This window comes from Lathamus discolor, chromosome 1, assembly GCF_037157495.1.
Source record: "Lathamus discolor isolate bLatDis1 chromosome 1, bLatDis1.hap1, whole genome shotgun sequence".
In the NCBI taxonomy this organism is placed as follows: domain Eukaryota; kingdom Metazoa; phylum Chordata; class Aves; order Psittaciformes; family Psittacidae; genus Lathamus; species Lathamus discolor.
The window spans coordinates 43,472,072-43,487,391 of NC_088884.1; the positions used below are offsets into that span (position 1 = coordinate 43,472,072).

A 15,320-nucleotide genomic window follows, 5' to 3' on the forward strand; every position below is an offset into this window, starting at 1 on the left:
GCGTTTTAGAGCAGCAGAGTTGGTCAAGCTGAACTTCTCTTTCTAAATGAACCGACTGAGGAAGCTCTGAATTTAAGAAGTTATTCTGACTTTAATCACATGCTTCAGCCTTTAAAACCTGTAAAATAAAGAAGCTGCATTTTGCTAAGTCTCAGGGTCTGTACACATAACTACATCCCTCCCAAACATAAAAGCAACCATACTGAGTTAGACCAAACACCACTTAACATCTAGCCTGTCTCCAGAAGTGAGCATATTTCCAAGGAGAACAGAACTGAGGCAAATACATGCTACTTTTCCTGTATTGCCTTTCCAGTCTCCAGCTGTTCTAATGGATTTTCTGAACCAGATCCCATTTGTATGTATGCCTTCTGCATTTGTATTTTTTTATGTATCCACCCTCACTGGACTTCTCATCCCTTGAATCCATGAGAAACTTTCATAACAGCAACGTCTGGCAAACTTACTGCCATGTAGTACCCACTGCATGAAGGTATAAAGCCCCTATTCTTCCCTCAGGAGACATCTCCTTCCCCCATGTTTGTTTGGGCTTTTTTTTTTTTTTTTTTGAGCAAAAATGTAACTACTACTGGATTCTTAGTTGTTTTTGAAAAATGCCTTTTTTATACTTGCTGGAATATGCACCATCTTTCATTCTGGGCAAAATTAAAAAGCATTTCTACTTAAGTAGTAAAACTTTACTGTAGCCCCTAAATACTTGCAAGCAAGCTTCAAAATACATCAGCTATGCATTCACAACTCTGCATGGTCCAAAGCCAACAGGAATGTAAGTTTTTGACACAAGTTTTGATTCTTGAACAGAAATTTCCATTTCAGACTTTTTTTACATAACAGAATAATCTGGTACGCTAAAAAGCAGACAGAAATAAAAAAGGATTTAAAAATTCTGTTTGTTAAATGCCAATTTGCATTATTTCTCCTCTGCTGCATTTTCTGCATTTTAGAAAGGAATTTGTTTATTCCCTGATACTGAAATAACACCAGCTTTTAAACCATAGATGAGATTTAACAGATAAAAAAAATCATATGCACCCAAGGAGTTTTACAAGAGTTTGACAAAGGTAATTTAATGGTCCTGCCTATTAAATACCATCTTAAAGCATGCACACACAAGACTACTGTTGAAGTCCTCCAGCATTAACATTTGTTTTCACATAACTATAATTTGTCAAAGCTTTTGATACTGACTGTTTAATTCATACTAACACACTGGAGAAAAAGAGACTCCTTTGTGTAAGGTTTCTTTGCATATGAAAAAGCAATGAAGAACAGAAAAATACAAAACAAAATAAACCTGTTTTGGCAATTCTGAAAAAAGTTTTATTTAAAACATGTTCATATTACCATTACTTTTGAGCTAATTCACATGATCATAAACTGGCTTAACACTAACTTAAGTAGGCAATTCTAAAATTAAGCTATTCAAAGAATTTCCAGTAAGCTGAAGTAGTTCCAGCATTCAGAGATCCCAGAAACAACGGCAACAAGGAGCAGTTGCCCTCCATGGTTCTTTTTGCTTTCACAGCACAGCTCTTCCTCTGCAACCAGCTGAGCCTTTATTTCACACTATATTATATCCTTTTACTGTATTTCACCTGAAGTGGGCTCCTAGAATATATCTTACACTGGAAGATGCATTTTTTAGAGAAGACAGGAGACATATTCAAGAGAAGGTGGCTGTTCCAAAAGGAGGAGAAAACTGAAATGGGATAGGAGAAGCTGCTGGGCGATGATGCCATAGGACTGCTAAATACAGTAGAGGATGACAAGGACAGGGAAAATACCTGCAGTGAATAGCCCATTGGCCAGACAGCGCAGTTAGCAAAAGCAAAACCAAACCCCCAGTGAGTGGGGACTATGCCACGGATTCACTCAGCTCATCAGCAATTAGCATGGGAGCAGCATGTAAAGATGGCTGAAATGGTGGCTTCCTGAAATATCCAGACTTTTTTTGGAGAAGCTCCCTACCACCTACATATCCCCTCAGACCTCCAGCACGTGGGTGCACTCACTCAGGAACATCTGAGTAGCAGCAGGTGCTACTTAAGAAGAATGTGCGCATTACAGAGTGAGAGTGAGAGGAGAGCAAGAGAGAGATTAGGTGTTCAGTGAAAACACAGCGATATGGGAAGGTTCCTGCATTGATTAAATAGGCAGCACCATTCTGTACTAAACTAGCGTGACTCCCTGTCATTCACTGTACATAATAGGAAATGGATGGAACACATAGAAGGAACAGCTGAACTGTGAGATTGTGTACTGATTCCATTATGAAACTAGTCTGAACAGAAACCTTTCTCGCTCCATAAGAAAGTACATTAACTACCCCAAATAGAATCCTATGAAGTCAAATGAGCATCAGAAGAAAAACTATGATAAAGATTGTACTATAAAGGTCAGTAATGATTAAACTTTGGCTTCTTTTTCTTTCCATTTTCCAAGCAGAACCACGGTTTCACATGCTATTAACAGATCTGCAAACTCCAACACACCCCATCTTGGCTGTATTTCATAGACTCTAATCCTAGTGATGAATCATGCAAGAGTTATCATGCAACATTAACAGACCTTCTGCTTTCTCCCCCCGCCGCTTAAACCCAGAGACTGATGTACACACATACATGAAGAACGCAGTCAACATAGAGAGTGCATACTTACTTTTAGAAAGTCCCTAAATTACATTCTAAACATAGAAATGCATTTCATAACAGAAAATACCTCCATCTCCTAGCGCTGCTGCTTTCTTAAGACACAATTTCAGATTTTGAGAGACAAAACCCTGAAATACGGGAAGCAAACATTTTTATCATGAATTGTAAAAATATGAGAATCAATAAATCAAAACAAAATCAATAAATTAACTGAATTTGCATATTTGGCAGATTTTACAGATTGTGCTATTTCAAGAGAAATAAATTCCAGCTATTTCCATCTGAAGGAAGCCCTAAGAAGACTTAAGATGGCAGCAGAGGAAACAGAAATAGATTTCTGAGTCTCCAACTTTAGAAGTTCTATGAAGCTGCGCAACAGGCAGTACCATGGTGGAGGAGAAAGGGTAAGACTCTCCCCCCAGCCCTTCATTAACTTAAGTTGGGAAACACCAGAACCCTTTCCCTGACTCTTCTCTCCTGCACCTTGCAAGAAAATAGGAAACGAACAGATGTTCTGTGCAAACATGCTAATCCATTATAGAACAGAAAGATGACAAATTATTAAGCGTAATATTTTCAGAACTATAAACTCCATAATTTACCCAAATTAAAAGCTCCCTTCCATGAACCACAAAATTTAGTGCAAAAACTGAAATATCAAATGAAGTGACAGATGCATACACCCATTCTCATGCTTCCCAGGAAAGCTGTGTCCACAATAAAGCAGATTCTGGACCCAGCACATACTATTGGCAAAATGAAAAATTTCTAACCTCTGGTTACTTCCCTCAGTTTTGTTTCAGCTGCAAAGTCTGCTGTCAGTTTTGTAAATTATTTGAAGCTGAGATCCTGGAAAAATAGCTTGAAGAAAATCTAAACTCTGTGAGCCTCATTAGATATAAATATTACTCCATTCAGGTCAGGTTACCCTTCTCATGTGTATGTGGAAGTGTATCTTATCTTCAAAACTCCATGCACCTTAGAAAGACTGCACTTCCAGTATCTTAGATGTTCCCCATCCCATGGGATTATACTCGAATAATCTAATTTCTTTAAAGGGTATCTACAGAAAATAGGCAGACAGGTCCTGGTTCTGAGCAACACAATAAAGTTGAAGACGTCCCTGCTCACTGGGGGGGGTGGGGTGGGGGGCGCTGGATTAGATGACCTTCGAAGGTCCTTTCCAAGCCAAACCATTCTATGATTCTACGATTCTGTCTGAGAGAATAAAAACCAGACGATGCTTCAGTGACATCACAGATTTCGGATATTCATGTTAACAGTGGAAACCTGTCTTGTGGACAAGGGATACGTCTCTTTCTTCCCCAAACATCTGCCTATAACAGGCTGCAACACCAAACCAAGAACATTTATTCAACTTTTTCCTATTGTGGAAAGAAGGCAGGGGTTTTACCTCCACTAAACTGAAGAAAGTCTTTTATTATCTCGGTTTATAGGGAAATTCTTGTCACGGTATAGCCAACAAGTAAACATTTCTAGTGTGCATGCAAGGGAGATTACAGTATCAAACATCTGCACATTGTAGAAAGGCAGACTGCAGAAGTTAGCAGACACACAGTGTCCCAGTTATATAAAGGACAGTTCGCTGTAGGAACACTCAAAAAAAACCCTTTCCCAGGGAAAATGCTATACAAGAGTCTCCAGATTTTTTTCTTTCCCTTAAGATTCAAGCAATTAAACCTCTCACACTCACAGAACATCAGTGAATGATCCCCTAAACTTAAAATTTCCATTGTTTGCTACTGTAATCAGTACAGAAATGCAATTACATGACAAAATACTACTTCATATTTTATTGAACTCTCAAACTGGATCAGACATCACACTGAGTTTAGCAGAATTAATGAAGTTTGTGCTTACCCAAAATGTCTTTAGAAAGACACTATTACCATCTTTACTGCAAGAACAGCACGCTGAAAAACATACGCCACATATTTTTTCAAATCAACCATTACTTCAGGTTAAAACAGACAACCTCTGGAAAAAACTGATTTTAGCATATCTTCAATGGCCCTCAACAGGCTTCAAGAATAACAACAAAACCACTAGTAGAGTTTAGTACTGAGTAAGATTTAACTAATACCATAACAGGCATCTAATTTCAATGATAAAATTTTGCTCCACAGCAAATAATTAGCAAAAGTCACCAATTCATATCACACCTGAAAACCAAAGATTTTAAGACTGCAAATACAATTAATCTCCTACATCTAGACTTATCCTGGAATAATGTTTCAGACTACGAATAAAATGTAAATCTGAACTTTCTCGCCCCAAAATGATGTTTCTACAGGAGAAAATAATACTTAAAAAAAAAACAAAACAAAAAAAAATCACTTGACAGTCATGAATAGTTTTAAATGTATCTTACAGGTATCTTACAGCTACCTAAGAAAGCTAGAAAGAGCAAATGTAATGCACAAATAATCATGCACACAGCACACTTCACAACCAACACACAATATAAAAGCATTATCTGACTACACATCCCAGAGACAATTAAACAGACAATTTATGAACGTCATCTGCTTCTAGTGCTCCCCTAACAACGAACAAAATGCATGGATTCAAAAATGGAGGAAAAAGTCTTACTCTGCTATATCAAGATATCCACAGGAAGCAGCTGCATGTAGAGGTATCCAGCCTTCATTATCTGGTTGATTAATATTTGCTCCATTTTCCACCAGAAATTTCACCATATCTACGTTATCATCTATACAAGCCTATAAAGAAAGAAAGATTAAAGAGATAAGTTCATATTAAAGCTATTCTACAATACTGTGCAGCTTTAAGCAACATCTTCAGGAAAAAAGGTCTGATGAGGGATTAAGGTTTATTTGTTGAGGCTTGACGGGAAGAATTTGAGAGAAAACCAGCAGGTGTTACAGATTTGTAAAAAAATCCTTAAATAAATGAATGAATTCACACAGAGTTTAACAAAATCATCAAATATGGTTTCCTCAGATACATTTTTTCTAGGTTTCTAAGAAGCCACTTAAAATCCCCACGGCAACTTTGTTCTCCAATATGAAGCAGTTCCATTTATAAAGCCCCCAGGCCCTCGCTCCATCCCAGGCCCAGCTCAGTCACTTGACTGGATACTACAATTGATTGAATCAACAGCTACATCATGAAGTTGCAACCAAGAGACGCGGAGCAGTCTGGAAAACAATACCATAACGTGGTTTTAATTATAAAGCAGTTGAGCCTAAGGAGTATAGAAGAGGGTGCTATGTTGCATTTCAATACCCCCCTGCTGTGTTCTACTGTAGCATATTCTATACCACCATACATCTTTTAACAGTCTATTAATCACTGCTGTTTATAACCTTAAACTTGAGTATCAGTTTAGCACACTACAAAAAATATTATCATATGTTCAAATCTCTTAATTACGAGGCAAACAGTGTTGCCCAGATGCAAAACCACTGCCGTTCTCCAGATCACCATCCTATTTGCCTTTCTTCTCTGTGTTTGAGTATTTTTCTCACAGGGTGCTCAGTTAGGTTTCTTGCCAACTTCCATACTGCTGCCCTTAAAAGGGCAGAGGAACAGAGAGAAAAGTCCTTCTGCATTTCAGGACAGCAAGGACTCAAAACAGCCAGACCCCACAAGACTGGTATTAATTTTTTAGCTTAATAAATCAACAATACTGCATAACCAGAAGGCTGAAATGAGAACTTTTACTGCCGGGCTCCTAAATCCTTCCAGAGAATTATGCCTGTAATTAAATGCAATTAATTTATAAACTTTACTTTTCAGAATACTTCTACAGCAATAAAGACTGAAAATTATATACTGCTTTATTATGGCAAAACCCCTCAGATTTCCTTATTTAAGTAACTGTGCCTTCCAAGATGAATCTCAAAGCTTTCCTCCATTCTTCAGCGCAGAAGCAACAGCTACACTGTAAGGAAGACATGCTGCTGCTCTGTTTAACCAGCCAAACAAAACCAGCACCAGATTACCCCTCTTTGACCCCATTTGCTTCAGTTAGGTACGAACTTAACGCTTTGTTTAGAATGCAACACAGAACTGTTTTAACACCAAGTCTCATTTGGACTTGTTCATCCATAAGCCTGCAGCTAGACTGCAACTAGACTGCAGTACACTGCTTGCATTATTTGTTTTTCAGTTAAAAGCAAAAACATTCGTGAGTGAAAATATTCGTAAACCTTACTACCTTTTCAGGTATTCTTGAAAACTCCCTTCTTAAGAGGATTTTTGGAATTATCTTTTTAGTCACATCCACCCCTAAAATAATTTACTAACATACTCCAGGAATAAAGACTAGAAATTCCTCAAGCATACTGTCTTCGATTTCTTCCACTGATCATCAGTGTATAATGCATATATACTCTCAACAAGCTTGGAAAGAAAAGAATCACCTCACTTTGCAATACATTTTGTTACTTAAGTGAAAAGGAACTAAATGCAAGACATCTTAACTCAGTTCAGAAAGAAAACAAATTCAAGAAACACAGCTTTTTGCACTTAACAGAAATATTAACCTAGCCTTATTTCACACATGCCACATATACAGTTTTCTTGATATCCGATTTGCCTGAGCATTGATATTCTATGTATATCCTAATGTCCACAAGCTTATTATAAGGAAAATGTATCAGAAAGCTTTGAAAGTGCCTGAACATTTAAAAATATAGATTAATATAACATTCAATATGCTGCATACTTGTATACTGTAAAATAATTAAAATTCATAATCTGTGAAAAAGGGTATCTTAAAATTGATTAGCACTATTAAAAACAACAACAAAAAAAAGCCAAACCATCTGGTTGTGACATACCCCAAAACAGAACAAACCTTACCCATTTTTCAAGTATACGTAAGAAAAAGTGGCAAGACATACTCATAAAAATACAGTTGCTAAGTGAATCAAAAGCTTACATATGCAGCTCATTAAAAGACATATGACTAAGTGGCTAAAAATATTTGACCAAATTTGGGCAGTTTATTGTGCCATACATGGCAAGGATCAGGAGAGCTCAAACACACTTCACATGTACTATCAGAGATTGCACATTTATGACAAGCAAAGATAAACAATCTGTGAGATTATATATATTTGGACGACAGAAGAGTAACTATTAAGATAATAAAAGAATTTACTTGCTTATGCAAATGGGAGAGTACTGGCATCATTAGTGATCACACTTGTGAGGTTTAAATGATGTTCCTCAACTGATTACACAATCTGAATAACTGTTTTAAAAATTTTATTATGGAACAACAGAAGCTGAAGTTGATGAACTGGACGACAGTTGTCTAATTTAAAAAATATGACTTCTGAGCCTCTTTAAACACAGAATGCTCATAAATGAGCCTTGTACCCAAAATATTTAATAGAAAACCCACTGTAGCCTCCAGGAAGGTTATTACCCATCTTAAGGCTAAGAAAACCAAATGCAGTTAATCCTATTGCTTAACAACAGGTATATAATGCATCCTATTTCTCCTTGTCCCATTCTCCTCTTAACAACACAAAATGCAGGTGTCTGATGGACCCTATCACTCTCAGCACTTTCCCTATGACAGACACCTCTGACTATCAGCAGGTACTTTTAAGTCATACAACAGAATCATAGAATTATAGAATAGTTAGTCAGAAAACCAAGAAACAAATGTTATAAGAGAAATTTTATCTTCATGTTTTTCCATTTCTACTCTGCTTGTCATTGCACTATCTTCGTAGTCACTTCTAAAAGCAATATTTATCAAGTGCCAGAAGTGCCTCTGTTGTTAAAGATTGGCATCTTGGCCCCAAAAGGAAAGCCTGTCAGAACAGCATGATAAAAGTTAAAGCAACATCTTCCAAAAAGTCTGCCCTTGTAGATCTCAGTCTGAAAGTTATTAGAAAGGAAAAATCAATGCACACACCAGATGTAAATAACAAAGAGTTCCACTGATGTTAGTGACTTAGAAAGATAAATTCTTATGACGACTTCTACTTCTGTCCTACTCTCTGCACAGAGGACAGACAGCCAAAGGCATTCCTCTTCCATGTTTGCTACAGTCCGTAAAGGATTAATCTCTTTTTTTTGGCATTCATCTCCCCACCCCCAGTCTCTCCCTTCATGATCCTTAGTTCCTACCTAGAGCCTCAGTTACCACTTAGCAAAACAACAGGTTGCCCTAAAGCTCTTTCCTAGAACTTGCTAACCACCACATCTGTACGAATGAACACATCAGCCAGCTCCAGGAGCCAAAAGATGAGCACGGGAGCTCACAATCAAGACTGCCTTGATCCCATGCACTGGTTTTGTCTCTCAGCCCCATTCCCAGCCTCTATAAATGGGTAGAAAGGCAGTATTTCTGCATGAAGCACTCATTACCCTGCCAAATCTGATGGAAGTTAGCCAATGGGCCCTAAACAGAACAACAGCTGGACACTGCAATCATATAAACCTCGCTTCCTTTGGGAACTAATTTAGAAACTAGGCTAATTAGTCATAAAGGAAGCAAAACAAAGCAAACTTGATAATACAAAGTCTGGTTACCTTTTCTGATAAGAACAGAGATGAAATCTCAAAGGAAGCATATTAAGGCCCAGGAAAGAAAACCACTTTCTATTTTGTACAACAGCCTGAAACCTGGACTGCAAAGACCAGCACCGATCAATACTACCCAGCTCCCACACAGACCAACACTAGGTAGGTCCAACTTGTCCTGGAAACAACGTGCCTATGTTAAGTGAAACAACACTTTAAACTTCTCCCTGAAATACTTTCTGATCACTCAGAAGGGGATCACCAGATAACATCTGGTGTGTTCAGGAGGCAACTGTAATTCAGCATGACTTCGTATCCCAGTGCAAGTGGCATGTGATTTAAGCTGGCTCTCATTACTATCAGGTGTAAAGTACAGAGGTGAAGGGTAGTCCTAAGTTAGTAAGTACCTTAAAAATAGACAGCTTTAAAGGAGATATCTAGTGCTTGGCCCCTCACTGAGTAACCACCCAAAGAATTCAGCAGAGAGCACTCCTCCCCAAAAGACAGGAAAAACAAGTCTGTATTTTTTATTGTTTTCAATAAATCAGGAATCTTGTAGGGAAAGAGGCAATCAATGAGTTAGACTGGCCCACGTACATGCAGCTTACATCAGACTACAATTTTTATTGGTTTTCATCAATGAAGACATCTAATGAGATAATGCCATCTAACGAGGTTTAGATGTTCTTTTTTACCAGTATTTTCTAGAGAGATTAAAACCTACCTTTTACTGTTGCTTGATTACTATCCTGATCTATTACACAAGTAGAAGCTAAATATTGTATCTGTCATCACATTTCATTTTTCCTTATTTACTCTTAGTATGGAAAGGAATCAAAAATATGAACATGGAATAATATGTTAGACTTAAAGGGATAAACCAAGCCAAACAACCATTTTGAATTCCTGTGGGAATGCTGGAAACAGGAGAAAGACCTCACGTGGTGTCCTGGAGAATAGTTTATCCCTTCCTTTGATTTATCTACTGAACCAAGTCCAGTGAGTCCAATGGAACTAAGCAAGACATTAGCATCTTTGTTAACATACCCGAGAACCAGATTAAGGGAGGGCATCCACACCTAGCAGCAGAGCTGGTTAGAAGCAGTTTCTGTTCTCTTCACCCTGGATTGCTTGTTCCCTCTGCCACCACATACCACACCCTTATAGTTATGCCGACATACTTTGCTGAACTGGATCCAAAGTGCATCAGAAAAGCAATTAGAATTTAAAATTACATAAAAAAGGACAGCAATATACTATTATCTGTATCTGATTAAAGCAGAATTATTTGCTTTATCTTAAAATAGTTTCTTATATTCAGAGAAGCTGTGCTCTGAAATTCATCCTCACATCCTAATTGCAGTATCAGAGAAACAAAATTTGGTTTACTGTGGAATTTGACCCATTACAAACCTTGTGTTAAAGCTTCTTGTTTCAAACCGACACCTCAAAGAACACATTTTTAATTTGAAACCACTTCTACCACTCGCACTTTCAAATTTACAACACATTTTAGCCTACTTTCTTTTTTGTACAGACTTCCTAAGGAAATCACATTAATCACTCTGTCTACCTGGTTATCCTCCCTCCCTCAGCAATTTCAACTGAAATAGAGACTGAAATAGAGGCTGAAGAGAATTAAATTCACTATTCGTCATGAAAAGGTGGTTAAAGAACAAGTCCTCTGAAGTAATGCTGCCACAGAATAGTTAACAGTGTGAACTCAACAATTACCACTCTGACCTAGGTCCTCTCACTGGCCTTCCAGTGAGCTCAGCTCCCTAGAGTCGGAACACTTGTCTCAAAGTCTGCAATGATTTCTGCCCTCTTGAGAAAAGGTTTTGTTAGGACAGATGACATTACAGTTCACTAGTCACACTGTGAACATCTTCTGCCCATTTTCATTCTCCCTGGGGAAAAAAAAAAACAAACACCAAAAAACCCCAAAAAAAACCAAAAAAAAACAAACAACCAAGCTTACATATTGCAATTCTTAATTTTACTTTTTTCCTTCAAGAAACCACTGAGAAGATATAAAAAGACATTTGGTCAAAAGATCCAAAGCAACACTTGAACAACACTTTCCTCTTTTGTTAGGTCGTGTATTTATTCTTCACATTAATTAACAATGCAGCACAAACAAGTGAAGTGGCAGATGGCATTCAAAATGAAAACATGATCCTTATCTAACTTCCCAGCTACAGATTCGAGGTAACCCAGCAGTTACAGCCACTAGAACACAGCAGGAATATTTTTTTTGCACCTGAAATTTATTCATAGGTTACATTAATTCAATGTTTTCACATAAAGTATAACATCTCCAGAGTCTAATATTAGTAATGACAATGTCCTATAATATTAGTAATGACAATGTCCTAAGACTCACTGAGTATTTGGGAATACTTCCAGCAAAAAAGTGTAGTAAGTATGACCAGCATATAAAGTAATGAAATATTAGTGACTATTACACTTATTTACTAGCTAAGGAATGGCTATAAAAGCATGTATTTTCCATTTGTTCTTTTCAATACACAAGATACAGCGTGGAAAGGCTGCTGTTGATATTCATGTTTACAGTAAAAAACAAGACAGTTCTGGTGTTGTAAGAGAACTTCAGGCACTAATCTAGTATTACAGATGACAAATATTGCTCAATTCTGAAATTAAGTATAATCTTTCCAGTGTTCATTTAGCCAACCCACAAGTCAGCTTCTGTTTTTCAGTGAAGTGGGGTAATACCAGATACCTCTGCATACTGACAAAACCTAGTTTTAGGATTTAACATTTTTACTTCTTGCAGCATTCTTACTAGCAAAAGTGGAACAGCTTAACTCACAGAAATCCCTGACCAGCTACCCTTCTGCTACACTAGTGTTGCTCAGCTTGTTTGTAAATATTGTGTGTATGATGCACAGGTATGTTACTGTCAGTTAAGAACAGGCCTCTTATTTAAAATTCTAGAGAGTCAGTCCATACAAAATTGTTAAAATGACATTTGCCATATCCAGTAACTCCAATTGACCAATCATTTCAAGAGCATCTCTTTGCTTCTGCAAGCTGCAGCAGTTTCAAGTTTATCGTTTGTATTTCTCTCACCCCAGAATATGAGTCAATCTTGGCATCAATTTCAACATCAAACCCTTTCCCCCACTGCACTGCAGCAAACTTTTCTCCAGTGAAATTTCTTGGAAATATTTCACTATGAAATGTAAAGAAGGAGAATCCTTTCAGACACCTGCGAAAACAGGTGGGCAAGACACTTCCTCTTCAGGAGAAAACACTACTTGAGGCTGATGCAATCTTTCATGTCCATTCAAGTCTCATGGGGAAGGCACACAGAGACTATTGAAACTGAGCACCCATTAACCATCATTACTTAATTCGAATGTTAATTCAAAGTTGCTAACATTGACAAAAACAGACAAACCATTCCAGAACTCGCACTTCTCTAGTTAGTATTTCCCCTTCATGTAACCACCTTGTTACATGCACAAGTATAGCTCAATATAAGTTCACTTAAGATTTGATTTCAGCTCCAAGAGGTGGATAAAACCAGGAGTTACACAAAATCAATAACTGTTTAGCTCAAATATGCAGTAAGAGCATAATGTAATTTCTATGCAATTCTGCTTTGTTTTTTTTTTCTGTTACACTGCACTATTAAATTAATTACATGCCCTTAAGCTTTACTAGTTTGTAATTTAGTTAAGCTTGTAAATTTAATTAAGGGCACAATTCATGAAAAACACTAAAATCTATTGCTGTTGAGACTGACAATCTATGTGTTATAAAAGAGATTTCATAGGGACTTGCCACTGTTTAAACCCTAATGGATGCTTAATCATAGTTTTTAATCAGATTTGTAATAAAACACAAATATTTAAATGGGGCTTGTGTCTTTCAAGCAGAGATAGAATTATTCTTGTCCTTTAACCTCCTGCTAAGATAAACTAGAGAAAGAGGAAAGTTGGCCATGACATGTTATTTACTATAACCAGAGATGTTACCATTTCTGCTAGCAATGCCAGCAACAGATCAAGACTCACTCTGACAGACACTGTACGGACAAAACGACTGAGTCTAATGTGTATTTACCTATTTTTGCTGAAAAAAAACCCAAAACCCAACTATTCCAGGCTACCTAGTACTACACTCAAATCTACTTTTAAATAAATATTTGGGGCTTTTTTTTAGCTGAGTGCAAAACTATTTTCAGGAACACTGAAGATAACTAAAAGTTACACCTCAATTAAAACTACCATACTAAATGTTGAGTATTAAGTTTTAATGCTATTCCTTTCTTTCAACTCAAGGAAAACTTTCCAGACAACCTGCCAAAAAAATACCTGGAAAAAGCCTGACAACAAAACCCAAACAATCCTGGAAAAATTAGATGGCATGGGAAAAAAAGAACGCTAGCCCTTACAAAATTATTTTAGAAGAGATCAAACCAAACAGCACTAAACACTGATACTGGAGCAGATCTATTTGCCTCAATGCCCTTTCTTCTCCTGGCTCAATATATTGACATGAAATTGGTGAAGATATTGGATATGAAGAACTTTCTTTCAATTTAAAACCAAACCTAATACATTCTGTGGAACAACAGGACTTACTTTTAAATGTAGATTCAGGTTTCTTAGCTTTATAACCACACTGCAGGTGAAAGAGTGTGAGTTTACTGTTTGAAATGGAGAAATTAACATCTGACTGACAGCATGGTATTATAGCTGGTACAAAGTACAAATTCACAGTTGTCTTGAACCCAGAAGGTTTAGGTAGGTAGCATGTACAAATTATGTCTGAGATTCTTATTTCCGCTACATGTCGTTGAAACCTGTGACATTTGTCCAGCAACACCAAATTTGTGAATTTGGGAGTTAAATCCAGAACTGAATTTCAGACTCATTAATTTCACAAATCGCTCTGTCACTCTTCTCTGGCCTATGCCGTCATAGTTTGCTTTCTGAGGCAATTTCAACATTTGTGGCTCATGCACTGCAGTGAGTATGACATAGATACACAACTTCTGCTTTCACCTTGTGACAGGTCTGGAAGCAGTCTTTATTCATTAAAAAAGGGGTCTAGGAGCAAACAGAATTCTCATACCTTAAAATACAGTGCATGTTATGCTATGCGAATGCAGCTATGCTTTCATTAAGAATTTAGTGCTGCAATTTTGGCAGATACTGATTATTTTTCATGGTCACCCAATGGGTAAACATTACATCTGAGAAGAAGGCAGTGTCACATAGTGTATGTATTTCTGTCCCAGTCAAATTTAGGAATACACCAATCATATTTCAAATACTTAAATTTTTTCATGTGTAAACATATTCTGCTTTTAGCACATGGGCAAGTAAACAAGTTCATGTGCCAAAGCAGCTTTTCAATTTAAGATACCTAACATACTGATATCCTCTCATACATGTTCTTAACCAAATTAATCATCTAGCAAAACAAAAAGGCATCAAGAAAAGTTACTAGAAGAATCTGTTTACATACACAGACAGGTTTGTTGTTCACTTTTATGTACCCTGGATTAAATTTAAACCATCTGTGCCAAGTTTCCCTTTTTTTCTTCTGCTGCTATCACCTCTATACAGCTCTGAGCTCTTCAGAGAGGAAAACTGCACTGCCTTGGAAGAAAGCAAATGTGGCCGCATCTATCAGCACTTTGCTATGAACTGTTATAGGTTACATAGATCTGACAATCTTCTGCTTTAGCAGGATCTAGGGAAGTTTTCGTTGCTGTCTAATTTTAGCCAAGTGAAGTGGCAAAGCTGAGTAGAATAAAAGTAGTAACATTTAATTTAATAAAAACAATGATAACCCTTCGTGCAATTGAGGGAATAAAAGTATGCATGTTGATAGAGCATACTAAACTAACCAAGACAGACTTTCTGTGTGCTCACTTTCCTACTGCACATTACTGTTGACAGTAAAAAGCACCTTTAACAGAAGAAACCAAGAATACAGGTACAAAAAGGCAGTAACACACTCACTATAAATGAATGAAGCATTCATACACACCTATAAATGCTTTATTCAATTAGCACTTGCCACATGTGGTTTTATCCTTTTTATCCTCACCATTATACTAGTAGTAAAAGCATA

General features: G+C 37.1%; 1 protein-coding gene across 4 annotated transcripts in view; it reads right to left on the reverse strand.

Moving 5' to 3' along the window:
• PPP1R12A (protein phosphatase 1 regulatory subunit 12A) overlaps window positions 1-15,320 on the reverse strand; it is a 120,149-nt gene that overhangs the window by 66,749 nt on the left and 38,080 nt on the right. For all 4 annotated transcript variants that reach the window (XM_065669439.1, XM_065669426.1, XM_065669434.1 and 1 more), the window contains exon 2: window positions 5,286-5,416. In XM_065669439.1, the coding sequence (XP_065525511.1) occupies window positions 5,286-5,416 (131 nt within the window). The remainder of the gene's footprint in view (window positions 1-5,285; window positions 5,417-15,320) is intronic.